Here is a 15,975-nt window from a genome sequence, read left to right as displayed (position 1 = left end):
GGCAGGCAGCAAAGGGGATTGCCCCTTTGAGTGACCTTCGAGGGACTTCATCTGATCCCATTTAATTATTTATTTTTATTCTTTTTATGTACTGCCTTTCTGGCAGTCAAAGCTGTTTACGCTTTAAACGTACAAGTTGTGATAAACAAACAAGCATAATAAAAGTAACATTTCATCCCTTTTTAGAATTTTAACATCTGCAGTTCACTGATCCCTACTTTACATAATGATCTAATTTCTGACTGTTTCTAACAGATGCCTAATTTACATTGACACCATTATTTAACTTAAGTTTTTCTTTTTTTTTTTTTTTTTAATGTTATTACAATTTGATTGGGTTGGGGTGGTGGAAATGTGCTGGGGTAGGGAAACTGGTGGAAATGGGGAAGGTTTGATTCCATTTATAATGAGAAGGGCAAGATATGCTTTTAATTCCATAAGGCATAGGAGGAGGACAAGTTCCAGTTATGGGAGTGAAAAAGGAGCATGAGACTGGAGCAAACCTGTCTTATCAATCCTTGAAAGTTTAATTGATTAATGCTAGGTCCATTAATAGTAAATGGCATATTTTAAGCAGAACAGCAGGCTGACCTGCTCTTTGTGACAAAACAGGGTTGCGGGAGTTAGAAGAGGTCTTGTTATCCCAGTCAACACTAGATGGTTTTTTGGTGGTACATAAATATAGAGGGGGTAAATGAGGTGAGGATGCAGAGATAAGATGTAGAAATTCAATTCCGTTTATTGGAAGCGGAGGGGGTCAGTGTTTATTTGTAAAGCTGGTGGTTGTTGAGCAGATTGGCTTTTTGTTAGTGTATCTTGCCCCTTCTGATCATGAAGCTATAATAATTTATTAAATACTGCTTTACACTACTCTAAATTGATTGTTCTAGATTTTTTATTTTTTTTTTTTAATCATTTTTATTGAGATATGGCAACAGCAGAGCACAAACAGAGAATGGTAGACAGGAAACATTGCACAAAGAATCATATCATATGCAATAAGGGGCAGATGCTGCATAGGCCGCCGGCGCACGCAAAGACCCGGAAAGCGCGTAAGTCCCAGGGCTTTGCTTGGGGAGCATGTCGGGGAGGGGGGGGGTGTTGGGGGCAGTGTGACATTCGGGGGTGGGGCTGTGGATGTGGTGCCGGCCCGAGGGCGTTCCAGGGGCATGGCTGAGGCCTCGGAACCATCCCCCGGGCCGGGGAATGGTACGCTGGCAGCTGGCCGGCGCGTGCAAGTTACGCCTGCCTCGGGGGATTTAGTTAGGGTTGGGGGGTGGATTAGGTAGGGGAAGGGAGGGGAAGGTGGGGGAGGCCAGAAAAAAAGTTCCCTCTGAGGCTGCTCGGCTCGGTGCGCGCAGGTTGCACAATTGTGCACCCCCCTGCATGCGCCGACCCTGGATTTTATAACATGCGTGCGGTGGAGCACACTGTTAGCCCAGGTTTGGACACGCGTTTTCGACGTGCTGGCTTTACCCCTTATTCAGTAAGGGGTAATAGCGCGTTGAAAACGCGCATCCAACCCCCCCAAAACTAATAGCGCCCACAACATGCAAATGCATGTCGATGGCCCTATTAGTTATTCCTGCGCAATACAGAAAGTAAAATGTGCAGCCAAGCCACACATTTTACTTTCAAAAATTATTTCTGCCAGCGCCAGGGAAGTGTACAGAAAAGCAGAAAAAACTGCTTTTCTGTACACCCTCCGACTTAATATCATAGCGATATTAAGTCGGAGGCCCCAAAAGTAAAAAAAAAAGTAAAAATGTAAAAAAAAATTAAAAAATCGGCCTGTGGGTCGGAAGACAGACACTCAATTATGCTGGCATCCGTTTTCCGAACCCGTGGCTGTCAGCAGGTTTGAGAACTGACGCCGGCAAAATTGAGCGTCGGCTGTCAAACCCGCTGACAGCCACCACTCCTGTCAAAAAGGAGGCGCTAGGGATGTGCTAGTGTCCCTAGCGCCTCCTTTTATCGCGGGCCCTAATTTGCATAGGCCACCCTCCTGAATCGCGCGCCCAGGAGAGTGGCCTGTGTGTGCACCAGGAGAGCAGGCGCTCGCCAGCTCTCCCGCGCGTTTTTCTGTATCGGCCTGAGAGAAAGTAAAAAGACAATAATTTCTAGAATACAGAAATATGTCTCCACTGAAGCCTCATCAATTTCCAAAATTATAAAATCCCATCTCATCCCCCCCTAACTATACTTAGAGTCATCATTCAACCCTCCTAAACCAATCACATTACCATTCATCTCTTCAACAGAACCAAAAGCAAGAATCAACAAAATATGTTACATAGGCAGATTCCAGTGGCTTATCTCCAAGTGGTTACCAGGCTGTCGAGTAACCCAAATCCAATAACTGTTTCTGCTCTTTCACGAATAAGGAGTTAAAAAAAATGCTTCCAGATGGCTTTATATACAATTGGGATGGAGCGGGTGCTATAACACACATCTTGGCGCATGATTTGCATAGTAACTATCATTTGTCCTTCCAATACAAGAAGGAAGGAGCATTATCAGCAATCCATTCCTTCAATATAGATTTTTGCACCAAGATCAGAGATAAAGAGATAAAAACATAATGGCTTTTTGTTATCGAGGGCTCAAAATCCTGCAATACATCTTCCTCACCCAACAGTAATATCTCTCCTTGAAAAGGTAGGGTAATGTCAGTGTAAGTGTTTATGGCCATCAGCACCTTTTCCCAAAAAGCATAAGTTTTATGGCACACTAAACAAAGATGTATAAAGAAACCCTCTGCCATTCGGCATTTGTGACAGAACTTAGTATCAGACAAACCCATCTTATATAGATGTAACCTATCTTCTTGGCAATGACGTAAAATCTTATATTGGATTTCCTTTCAAGGCACCGAGATGGGAAGTCTGTGAACCGCTCCCCGAAAATTTTTCCCCAGTGTCTTCACCGTTATAGGTTGTCCCAACTCCCTTTGCCAGTACTGTTCCAAATCAGTCAGTATATTGTCTGTATCATGACGTTTACAATAATAGAAACAGAGAAATGACGGCAGAAGAAGACCAAATGGCCCATCCAGTCTGCCCAGCAAGTTTTGAACTTTTTTTTTACCCATACTTATCTGTTACTCTTGGCTCTTAGTAACATTTTGGTTCTATTTCCCTTTCACCCCCACCATTAATGTAGAGAGCAGTGTTGGAACTGCATTTAAGTGAAATATCTAGGTTAATTAGTTAGGGGTAGTAACCGCCGCAATAAGCAAGCTATACCCATGCTTATTTGTTTACCCAGACTAAATAATTCAGTCCTTGTTGGTTGTTGTCTGTATATAGATCCACTTTTCTTCATTTTCCCTGTCGTTGAAGCAGAGAGTTATGCTGGATATGCATTGAAAGTAAAGTATCAGTCTTTCTCCCCTGCCGTAGAAGCAGAGAGTTATGCTGGATATGCATTGAAAGTGAAGTATCAGGCTTATTTGGTTTGGGGGAGTAACCACCCTAACAAGCAAGCTACTCCCCACTTTTTTGTGAATGCAAATCCTTTTTTCCACGTTTCCTCTTGCCATTGAAGCTTAGAGCAATGTTGGAGTTGAATTAAACGTGAGTATGTTTATTGAATAAGGGTATTATCTCCAGGTAGTAGCCGTCATTCCCGTGAGCCACCCACTTTTCATTCACGTCCTCTAGACTTTATGGATCCACAGTGTTTATCCCACGCCCCTTTGAAGTCCTTCACAGATCTGGTCTTCACCACTTCCTCCGGAAGGGCATTCCAGGCATCCACCACCCTCTCCGTGAAGAAATACTTCCTGACATTGGTTCTGAGTCTTCCTCCCTGGAGCTTCAAATCGTGACCCCTGGTTCTGCTGATTTTTTTCAGACGGAAAAGGTTTGTCGTTGTCTTTGGATCATTAAAACCTTTCCAGTATCTGAAAGTCTGTATCATAACACCTCTGCTCCTCCTTTCCTCCAGGGTGTACATATTTAGATTCTTCAATCTCTCCTCATAAGTCATTCGATGAAGACCATTCACCTTTTTGGTTGCCCTTCTCTGGACCGCCTCCATCTTGTCTCTGTCTCTTTGGAGATACGGTCTCCAGAACTGAACACAGTACTCCAGGTGAGGCCTCACCAAGGACTTGTACAAGGGGATAATCACTTCACTTTTCTTACTCGTTATTCCTCTCTCTATGCAGCCTAGCATTTTTCTGGCTTTAGCTATCGCCTTGTCACATTGTTTCGCCGACTTCAGATCTTTAGACACTATCACCCCAAGGTCTCTCTCCTGCTCCGTGCACATCAGCCTTTCTCCCCCCATCGAATACAGTTCATTCGGATTTCCACTTCCCATATGCATGACTCTGCACTTCTTGGCATTGAATCTCAGCTGCCATATCTTCGACCACTCTTCCAGCTTCCTTAAATCCTGTCTCATTCTCTCCACTCCTTCCGGCGTGTCCACTCTGTTGCATATCTTAGTGTCATCCGCAAAAAGACAAACCTTACCTTCTATCCCGTCCGCAATGTCGCTCACAAAGATACTGAACAGGACCGGTCCCAACACCGATCCTTGCGGTACACCACTTAAAACCACTCTCTCTTCAGAGAGATTTCCATTTACCATCACACATTCTGTCCGTCAACCAGTTTGCAATCCAGGCCACCACCTCGGCACTCACTCCTAAGCTTCTCATTTTATTCACCAGTCTCCTGAGCGGGACTGTATCAAAAGCTTTGCTAAAATCCAAGTAGATGACATCGAGTGCTCTTCCTTGATCTAATTCCTTGGTTACCCAGTCAAAAAAGTCAATCAGATTTGTCTGACAGGATCTTCCCCTGGTGAATCCATGCTGCCTCTGGTCCATCAATTCTCCCGACTGTAAATAGTTCACTATTCTCTCTTTCAACAGTGACTCCATTACTTTTCCCACCACCGAAGTGAGGCTAACTGTTCTGTAGTTACCAGCCTCTTCTCTGTTCCCACTCTTGTGAAGCGGGACCACCACCGCTCTTCTCCAATTACTCGGCACCACTCCCGTTTCTAGGGATCTATTGAACAGGTCACACAGCGGACTCGCCAGCACATCTCTGAGCTCCTTCAGTATCCTGGGATGAACTTCATCAGGCCCCATGGCTTTGTCCACTTTCAGTTTCTCCAGTTCTTCCCATACATTTTCTACTGTAAATAGAGTTACATCTACTCCACTCCCCTCCAGTTTCTTGTTAACTAGCGACGGTCCTTCTCCAGGGTCCTCTTTAGTGAGCACAGAACTGAAGTATTTGTTTAATATTTCTGCCATTTCTTCATCTCTCTCCACACATTGATCCTTTCCACCTTTCAATTTCACTATACCACTTTGAACTTTTCTCTTTTCACTGATGTATCTGAAAAATGTTTTGTCACCTCTCTTTACTTCCTTGGCAATCCTCTCTTCCGCTTGACTTTTTGCTGTCTTGATTAATTTCTTCGTCTCCCTCAGTTCTACCAGATATTCTTCTTTGTGCTCCTCTCTTTGGGATCTTTTATATTTCTTGAACGCTGTTCTTTTAGCCTTTATTTTGTCAGCTACCTCCTTTGAGAACCAGATAGGTTTCATTTTTCTTTTGCTTTTCTTTACTTTTCTAACATATAGATTAGTTGCCTTGGTAATTGCTCCTTTTAGATTGGTCCACATAGAAGTTTTCCCCAAAGCCATCTGTTCCATCTCAGTTGCCCAATCAAGTTCCTTTTTAATCTCTCCAGCCGTCATGCCTAAAGACAGAAGATAATGGCAGACCTATAAATAGCTGAAAAAGTGAGTATTCGGCATCTTAAAAATAGATTGCAGTTATTAGAAGCAAAAACTTTGGTCTCATCGCCAGGGGTAAAGTGAGCATTATTATGAATTGGTAAAAATAAAGATACTTAACGCTTCATACCCAATCTCTATTGGAGGTGTTTCCAAGTTTGTATGAGGGGAGGTAAGAAAATGTCCCCTACAGTACCTCTGGGTGGGGAGGCTGTAGGAGAATGAATTAAACTCAATGGAGAATGTGGTTTAGAAGTCACTTCTGTAAACCAGAAAACATCATATTTAAACTTATTACTTATAATTTTTCCTAGAAAGCGCATATGGCACACTAAATTGTAGAGACAAAAATTTGGAGTGTCTATCCCACCCTCTTCCTTAGGTCTCACTAATTTACAGTAAGCTATTTTTGGTTGCTTGCCTCTCCACAAAATATGAATAAACATAGCTCAAAGGCATGCTAAATCTTGGCAAGAAAGCCAACAAGGAAGCATTTGAAGTCTGTATAGTAATTTCAGTAATAAAACCATCTTAAAGAGGGCATTTCTCCCCTACATTGAGATAGGAAGATTCATCCAAGTCTTCAGTTGATGTTGAAAGCCCTCTAATAAATCCTTAAATGAACTCATTTAAAGGATGAGGTCTTTAGGGATCCATGTCCCCAAATATTTAAGTTTGTGGGAGGCCTACCTAAGAGAAAATCCCCAGTCCAATTATGTTTTAAGGCAGAATGAAGAGGGAGGGCCTCAGATTTATCAAAGTTTATCATTAAGCAGCAAAGGACTGAAACGTGGTGAAGAACCCCATAATAAAGGAGATAGCTTGCAGAGCATTAGCAAGAAACAAATAAGATGTCATCTGCAAAAAGGCACATTTTCAATTCTGTAGTACCCACTTTTATTCTTGGTAGAGCTACACAATTGCAAAGTTGGAGGGCTAACGGTTCAAGAGTAAGAATACAAAATAATGGGGATAAAGGGCAACCCTGCCGAGTTCTGCCCCGTAGAGAAAATTCAGCTGAAAGGGAACCATTTACTAAATATGCGCCTTCGGATTCGTATAAATCAATAGAATCCAGGTAAGAAAAGGACCCCCCAATCCATATTTTTCTAATACCCAAAACATATAGGACCAGTTTTCTTTGTCAAATGACTTTTCTGCATCTAGGCTTAAGAAAATACCATGGGGATTGACTGCCTTTCTATCATTAAAGACAGCCAAGAGCTTGCGCTCATTGGGCCAGATTTTATAACATGCGCGCGGGCGTAGATTTGTTCGCGCAACCCGGCACAAACAAATCTACGCCCGATTTTATAACATGTGCGCGCTGCCGCGTGCATGTTATAAAATCCAGGGTTGGCGTGCGCAGGGGAGGTGCATAATTGTGCAACCTGCGCGCGCTGAGCCGAGCAGCCTACCTCCCTTCCCTCCAAGGCCGCTGCGAAATCAGAGTGGCCTCGGAAGAAACTTTCCTTCCACCCCCCCTGCACCTTCCCCTCCCTTTCCCTATCTAATCCGTCCCCCAGCCCTAACTAAAGCCCCCCCCCCGACCTTTATTGAAGAAGTTACGTCTGCCTCCGGGCAGGCGTAACTTGCGCGCACCAGCTCTCCATCCCCCGGCCCGGTGGCTGTTCTGGAGGCCTCGGTCCCGCCCCTGGAATGCCCCTGGGCCGGCCCCATCCACGGCCTCACCCCCGGAATGCCCATTTTTTCAAGCCCCGGGACTTACGCGCGTCCCGGGACTTACGCGCATCCCGGGGTTTGCGCGCGCCACCAAGCCTATGCAATGGAAAATGGGTCTGTAAGACCCTGGACTTCCCAAATCTGTCGCTTTCTTGAGTAGGACTATAATAACAGCTTGATTCAGATTCTCAGAAAAGAACCCATGAAGCAAAGCATAATTAAATATATCTTTGATAGGTTTAAGAATCTGAAACTTGAGAATTTTAAAAAACTCAGATCCAAATCCATCCGATCCTGCTGTTTTGCCCAATTTCAACCTACTAATAGCTCGGAATTCTTCTTCTTTGGAGATAGGTTGATGCAGGCGACATGCCTACTGAAACAGTAAGGAGTGATAAATCTCTAAAAAAAAAATCATCCCTTGCACGGGTGTCAGTACATCCAGGTTCATATAGGTTGTTATAGTATGATCAAAAAATCTCTAAAATCTGCCCAGTATCTATGAGTGGTACTCCACAAGAGTTCCACAAACCAGTAATATAGGCTCTCTTACGCGACCCTTTCACTAAATTGGCCATTAATCTGCTTGCCTTATCGCCAAATTTATACAACTGAAATTTAAAGAAGTTGAGAGATTGGACAGCTTTGAGATGTAACATACAATCTAGTGCAACTTTGGTGCCCAGATATGTCTTCCTTGGTTAGGCTGACATGACAGATATATGTACTTGTTTTTGAATTTTTAAAAGATTAGTAAGACCTAAAATCACAGTATCTCGAATCTTATTTTGTCAGGCTATATAGGTAATAATTTCACCTCTCATAACAGCTTTGCCAGCCTCCCATACCAAAGTAGGAGCCCCACCTGTCATAGCGTTCAACTGATGGTATTCCTTCCATTTATTGCTTGTATCCACCAGTGGTATTTGGAGGTTGTTTGTGTTTGACTGCGACATAAAAGAAGCTTATGGGGAGGAGAGCAGCTGGAAACTGGATTTTATCATATGCAGCAGAGAAGGCAGCGAGCACGGAACCAAGCAACAAGGAGAAAGAGTCCAGGGGGCGACGAGGCCCTAATTTAGCTCTATGTTTCTTTGGCTAGATTGCCTGAAGTGGGCTGAGCAAGAGCAAAATTATGTGGGAACAAGTGACATCACCCCAGAGTCCCTAATAAAATGTCTGACACAAAATCATCATGAATTGTAATCTACGGGACCAGTTTTCATTGTCAGTTGGTGGTCTGAGTGCCAGGGTGCAACCAGGTGCAAATTCCCAGGCTGGTGGCCATTCAGTGTGCCTACTGTTGGAAGTCATTTTAAAAATCGTAGACTTGATCTGCTTTAATGCCACCAGCTGTGTTTGGAAGGTTTAGTGAGTTGTATGCAGTTCCTGGGTGCTGCACCAGAGGATACTATCAGCACCGTGCAAGAAACCAAAGCTGGTCAGACATCTCCCACATCATCTGGAGGGACTAGCCAGGCTAGTGGATGCCAGCTGTTAGTGAATGGAAGCAGTAGCAATACCCAAGGCAGCAGGATGAGCACAGGGGAACTGGGTCCCCATCCTACCGAAAACCTTGCGGGTGCCAGGGTTGAAGAGGTACCCGTAGCAGATGGGTGTAAGCAGAAAAGGACTTGGGGGGCTGTGGGAGGTGGAGTTGTTCCAAATGAGCCCCGGGTGCTTCCATCTTCTCTACCTGCACCCTCTCCACAAGGAGCAATCTCATAGCGATAGCTTCCGTAGGCTGCATTGCAGATTGTGTTCAACTTATTAACGACTGGATAAAAATGGACATACACAAACAAAGAAAGACATTTTTGTTGATCTGGAGCTCATATATACAATCTCTATCCTTTACAGCCAGGAGTTTAATTCTTAATGACTTTTAATTTGAAGACCTCTTACCTTGAGACCGGTATTTATGGGGCCAGAGAGATGGTAGTAAGAACTGTGTTACCTGGGAGGGAAGGGGGAGAGGGGGGATTACTGAGGGGTTGAAATGATTGCTGTTATTGTAATATGAACACATGATAAGAGCCTATGGGCAGAACAAAACCACAGAGCTCGATTCTTTTTGTGGTTGTTGTATCTCTGCTGAAGTTGCATTTGCTTGAAAACGAATAAAAGATTTAAATATAAAAAGAATCATCTAATTATGAATGCTTGTAAAACTGAAGCAATTTGCTTCTCTTGAGATCCAGAATATTTAGCAAAACATAATACTGATTCTTTGTCACTGCTTGATACCGATATTCCCTTTAAAAAATCGGAGTGTAGTCTGGGAATAGTGTTTGATTGTCGACTAAATTTAGGAACCATCTTCAGAATGTTTTAAAAGGAGGCTATTTTAAATTAAGACTGTTGTGACATCTAAAACACGAGAAGGACGATTTTCGAATATTGTTCAAGCCTTAGTTTTGTCCACTGTGGACTATTATAACTCCCTCTTTGTTGGTTTACCTACTGTATCACTGAGAGCTGTACAGGCTCTACAGAATTGTGCAGCATGACTGATATTTGGGGGAAAGCAAAGTAATCATGTTACTCCTTGGCTCAGAGATCTTCACTGATTGCCTGTAAATTATAGGACAAAATTTAAAATTCTAATACTTGTATTTAAGGTCCTGAAGTTAAATGGAGCTTCTTATCTGGCTGATCAGTTGCATCAGTACATCCCAAAGCACAATTTGTGCTCTGCAGATAAGTGTTTACTAGTAATTCCTTCTATTCATGATGTACAATTACAGGAAACATAGGGTAGGTCTTTTATGATGGCTGGGCCTACCCTGTGAAATGCTTTACCTGGTGCTCTGCATGCTTGCGATGATATAAAGACATTTAGGAAGCTCCTTAAGGCATACCTGTTTAAACAAGCTTTGTTATTTGGTACTTAATTTAATTTGATTTGTGCATTTATATTGTCATTTTTATTTTTTATTCTTTGTGATATTGTTTTAATTGACTAAAATGTATTTACTTATATTTTTTCTTGCTATTGTTATAATCCGCTGTTGGGTTTGTGAACCTTTGAGCCGGCTTGAGAGCTTGGTTTTATTGTATTTATCTTATTGTATTTTTTACTGTTGTAAACCACTATGATGGCTACACCGAATGATGGTATATAAAACCAGTAAATTAATAAATAATAATAAATAGCAGCCAGAAGGTCTTAGGAGGATGCCTAGGGCAATCCAAATATAATAGTCCAAGTCCAAGCGATGGTCAGAGCAGGCAACAGACAGCAGATATGGATTCCAGGCCAGAGGTTGGGACAAGCAGCAGATAGCAGAGGTAGATAACAGGTCAGAGGCTGGAGCAGCAGACAAAGCAAGGTTGGTTCCTAGGCAGAAGGTCAGATCCTAGCAGAGATCAGGAAGATCAGGATCCAAGCCGCTGCATGTCACAAATTTGCTTGAGTGGAGTTCCAGAGTGAGTGGAGCTGCTGGGCCGTGAGCTGAGCTGCCGGCGAGGGCACTGTTAGCAAGAGTGGTAACAGTGGCTTGGACTGTTTCCAAAAAACAACTTGGAAAGGAGAGGCTCCTGTCGCAGAGTGGATATGATGATTTTAAGAGAATTCTGCCCAAGGCAACAAAGATACCCAGTCATCTTGCTTATCCCCTACGAAGGAGCGGAGAAATCCTTTCAAGGTGCGATTGGTTCGCTCAATTTGGCCGTTTCCTTGGGGATGAAATGCAGACGTGAAGTCTAACTGGACCCCAGATTTCTTGCGGTTCTTGAAAACTGCGGGAGCATTACATAGACCAAAGGGCATTACCAGGTACTCATAATGCCCATCATACGTGTTGAATGCGGTTTTCCATTTATCACCCAGTCTGATTCGCACTAAATTGTAGGCTCCTCGAAGATTGAACTTGGTAAAAATGGTGGCCCCTTGTAAGCGGTCCAGGAGTTCTGGTATAAGTGGCAAGGGATATCGGTCCCATCGAATGATGGCATTGAGACCACGGTAGTCTATACATGGTCTAAGGGACCCATCCTTTTTGGCAGCGAAGAAGAAGCCAGCCCCCGCTGGGGAAGTTGAAGGTCGAATGAATCCTCTGTCCATATTTTCTTGAATGTATTGCATCATGGATTGTGTCTCTGGTAAGGACAAGGGGTAGACACATCCCCAAGGGGGCATAGAACCCGGTAGTAATTCAATCGCCCTTCAGTATTTGGCTGTGAATTGTGAGCCTCAATTGGAGGCGATGTGTTGAGGCAATCCGTGCAGGCGAAAGATATGTTGTGTGAATAATTGGGCGAGTTCAGGCGTGGTAGGAAGCTTAGGAATAGCCACGAAATGGTCCATTTTTCAAACTCTATCGATCGTGACCCAGATGACTTGCTTCCCCTCGGACCGAGGTAGGTCAACTATAAAATCTGTAGAGATATGAGTCCAGGGCTCTGTTGATATGGGGAGTGGCTGTAAAGGTCCCCATGGCCGACCAGGTAATGGCTTCTGTCAGGCGCAGATGGGGCAGGAGCTAACATATGCCTTAACATCTTGACTGACGTGTGCCACCAATAGTAGCGAGTGAGGAGCTCCAGTTTTTGGGCTTTGCCAGGATGCCCGGCCGTCAGAGAGTCATGGGCCCATGAGAGGACTTTCTTATGCAAGTGGATAGGCACAACAGTCTTGCCTAGGGGAACCAGATTGGTGGCAGTTAGGTGGACTTGAGCGGGGTCTAAGATGTATTGAGGTACCGTTGGAGTGTCCTCATTCTCAGAGGTACGAGAAAGGGCATCGGCTCTAGTGTTTTTTGATGCTGGCCGATATCGTAAAGAAAAGTTGAACTGGCTGAAAAACATTGACCAGCGGGCTTGCCGAGGGTTTAACCGTTGGGCTCGACACTGGTATTCTAAGTTCTTATGGTCGGTATAGACCACAATAGGATGCTGGGTCCCCTCCAACCACTGCCGCCATTCTTCAAAGGCCATCTTTATGGCCAGAAGCTCCTTGTTACCAATCCCATCATTCCTTTCGTCAGGCGAAAACTTCCATGAAAAGTAGGAGCAGGGAAATAAGCGCCCTTACCGGAATGTTGACTGAGTACCGTCCCCACGGCCAGGTCCAAAGTGTTCACCTCAACGATAAAGGATCGGGAAGGGTCAGGGTGGTGTAAGCAGGAATCAAGAAGGAAGGCTTGCTTTAATTCGTTACAGATCATCAACTACTAACCATCAAGGGAACACCCTGATGTGTGGTTATGTGCGGTAGGTATATCTGAAATAACCACTCTGTTATTTATCTCTTTGTATGGCCACCCGTCTTTATTCTCAAAATAATTTTTCTGTGTTTTTTCTTTTTTCTTTTTCCTTTTTTCTGGTTTTCTTTTTTTCAATTATTTATTTCTATTTCATATCTGGTCCTTAATTTTCACTCTCCCTGGCGGTCAGCTCAACTCTCCTAAAACAAACACGCTTCTTTTCATCAATACTTAATTCGTTAAAGGCCTGGAGTGCCTCTGGTGGCCAATCCCTGGCATTGGCTCCTTTTTTTGTCAGGGCAGTAAGTGGAGCTACTTTTTGCGAATTGTGGGGGATAAAGTGCCGATAGAAGTTTGCAAAACCAAGGAAGCGTTGAAGGGCCTTGATTCCCACCGGACGTGGCCAGTCTCTTATGGTGGAGACCTTCTCGGGATCCATGTGGAATCCGATGGTTGACACTATGTATCCTAGGAATGGCAGAGACCTCTGTTCAAACAGACCATTCTCCAGCTTGGTGAAGAGACTATTTTCTCGGAGTTGTTGTAATACTCGGCATACCTCTTGTCCATGGGTGGAGAGATCCTTTGAGTATACTAGTACGTCATCTAAGTATACAATTACAGATGATTGAAGCATGTCCCGGAAGACCTCATTCATGAGGTTCTTGAAAACCGCGGGAGCATTACATAGACCAAAGGGCATTACCAAGTACTCATAATGCCCATCATGCGTGTTGAATGCGGTTTTCCATTTATCACCCAGTCTGATTCGCACTAAATTGTAGGCTCCTCGAAGGTAGAACTTAGTAAAAATGGTGGCCCCTTGTAAGCGGTCCAGGAGTTCTGGTATAAGTGGCAAGGGATATCGGTCCCAACGAATGATGGCATTGAGACCACAGTAGTCTATACATGGTCTAAGGGACCCATCCTTTTTGGCAGCGAAGAAGCAGCCAGCCCCCGCTGGGGAAGTCGAAGGTCGAATGAATCCTCTGTCCATATTTTCTTGAATGTATTGCATCATGGATTGCATCTCTGGTAAGGATAAGGGGTAGACACATCCCCGAGGGGGCATAGAACCCGGTAGTAATTCAATCGCACAGTCGAAGGGTCGATGCTCTGGGAGGGTCTCGGCTTTTTCTTTAGAGAAGACATCGGCGAAATCAGCGTACTGTGGTGGAAGCATCCAGGAGGCAGTTGCTAACTGAATATTAGGATGAGGCAGCTTTGGCAAGCACGTAGAAAAACAAGTCCAGGCAGCGATTTGGAGAGTGTTCCAATCTATGAAGGGGGAATGTTTCTGGAGGCAAGGTAGACCCAATACTACGGGATGGATTGCCTTTTCAAGAATGTAGAAGGAAATCTCCTCTTCATGGAGAATCCTGGTGTGGAGGAACACCGGAGCAGTCATAGCAGAAACTCGACCCGGAAGAGGAGTGCCATGAATAAAGGATATCCACAATGGTGGGTATATGGCAAGACAGGCAGCCGTAATTGCCCCACCACGTCTGCCAAGATAAAATTTTCTCCCGCACCAGAGTCGGTAAAGGCCAACGTTGAAAACCACCCACCAGAGTGCCTCAGAGATACTGGAACTGTGCATTGAGGAACTGGATTCACACAGCCTAGAATTAGCTCCCCAGTGAGACCTAGGCTCGGGTGTTTTCCGGACGTTCCTTACACTGTCCAACAAGTGACCCTTGCTACCACAATAGAGGCATAAACCTAGTGAATGATGGCACTGTCTCTCCTCCAGAGTGAGTGGACTGCATCCCAGCTGCATTGGTTCCTCTTCTCTGGCAGCTTGGGGTTCAGGGGGTGGTGCCATCGGCCTGGAGAATGAAGGCGCCAATGAAACCGGTCATTGCCCTGGCTTTAACTTCCGGGCCTGCTGCTTAAGACAGTGATCAATCCGCCCAGTCAGGTCAATTAATGCTTCAAGATCATCTGGAAGATCCCAGGCAGCGAGTTTGTCTTTGATCCTGGAGGACAGGCCCTCCAGGTAAATACTTCGTATACTGGCCTCCCTCCAGCCCAGCTCTGATGCTAGGGTCCAGAACTTGATTGTATAGTCGACCAAGAGCCGAGCCTCCTGGTGCAGATGGAAGAGTTCGTTAGCAGCTGTGGATTGTCGAGCTGGATCGTCGAACACTTGTTTGAATGTTTGGACAAAGTGCTCAATATTCCCAAGCAGAGAATCACCCTGCTCCCATAAAGGAGAGGCCCAAGACAGGGCTCTGCCATCCAGTAAAGATAATATATAGGTCGTCTTTATCTGGTCCGACGGAAACTGCATAGGCTGAAGGGAGAAGCGCATAAAACAATGGTTCAGGAAATCCCGGCACTGCTTGGGGTCTCCCACATAGCAAGGCGATGTGTGGGTAGATGCAGGGGCGTAGAATGAATTACTGGAGGCATAGGCGGTGCCACCGCCTGAGAGGTGGAGTCGAGGCGGTTAGCCAGACGCTCAACCATGGAGGCCAGCATGTCCAGGCACTGCTGCTGTTGCTGCAAATGCTGAGCCAAGCCCGGAATGGCCTGGAGGCCAGAGAAATCCGCCGAGTCCATGGCCTTGGCAAACTGTTGGGTTTGTGGACCTTTGAGCCGGCTTGAGAGCAGTTGGAACTACCAAGGGGAGACCCTCGGAAGGTGCTTGTAGCCGGAAGGCAGTGCAGGACCAGGAGACCAGACTGAACCTTTACCTTTACCAGCCCTTGTTTCCCACAGGTTGAGCCCTTGGGTCCCGGGGCCGGCAGGACCTGAGCGAAGGCCTCTTGGTGGAGGGAGTCCAATAAACAGACCGAGTCTGGGCTGGCAGAGATCTGGAAGAACAGAGACTGTCTAAGAGTTGAGGCAGGCAGCAGTGTATCATTTCAATAAACCAGACCAGGAGTTGGGGCAGGCTGAAGACAAGCAAGAAGTTGAAAACACACCAGAAGTCGGGATGAGCAGAGACAGGAGAAACAATAATCCAGCCAGATCAGTACCATGGAGACAATCTGAAGACAAGGGCTGGAAGCAGAGTGAGGACCACAGGAGCAGGAACACAGGAATTGGAACAAACAGGAACTGGTACTGAAGCAGGATCAAGCAGGAGCTGTAACGGATACATGAACTGGCAACTGGCATGCACAGAAGCTGACCTGTTGCCAAGGCAACGCAGGGAAGCTTGAAGCGGCTTTAAATAAGCCTCTGCTGGTGATGTCAGATTCCAAGGGGCGGAGCCCCGAGCAGAGTTCGGCGGCGTCTCCCTCATGGAGAGAATGCCACGGCAAGGTCCCAGCGTGGCCTGATCCTGTGTGCTGAAGACAGCGGGGAGCGCCG

The 15,975-nt window shown here is 45.2% G+C and overlaps 1 protein-coding gene across 6 annotated transcripts in view; it reads left to right on the top strand.

The window, feature by feature from the left end:
* LOC115087513 (dynactin subunit 1-like) overlaps window positions 1-15,975 on the top strand; it is a 281,663-nt gene that overhangs the window by 84,313 nt on the left and 181,375 nt on the right. For 3 of the 6 annotated variants that reach the window (XM_029594829.1, XM_029594819.1, XM_029594856.1), the window contains one exon: window positions 927-1,052. The exons of the other annotated variants lie outside the window; for them this stretch is intronic. In XM_029594829.1, coding sequence (XP_029450689.1) covers window positions 927-1,052 — 126 coding nt within the window. The remainder of the gene's footprint in view (window positions 1-926; window positions 1,053-15,975) is intronic. 6 annotated transcript variants of the gene reach the window in all.

Source organism: Rhinatrema bivittatum, chromosome 1 (assembly GCF_901001135.1).
Source record: "Rhinatrema bivittatum chromosome 1, aRhiBiv1.1, whole genome shotgun sequence".
Taxonomy (NCBI): Eukaryota; Metazoa; Chordata; class Amphibia; order Gymnophiona; family Rhinatrematidae; genus Rhinatrema; species Rhinatrema bivittatum.
This window is presented reverse-complemented; position numbering and strand designations above follow the sequence as displayed.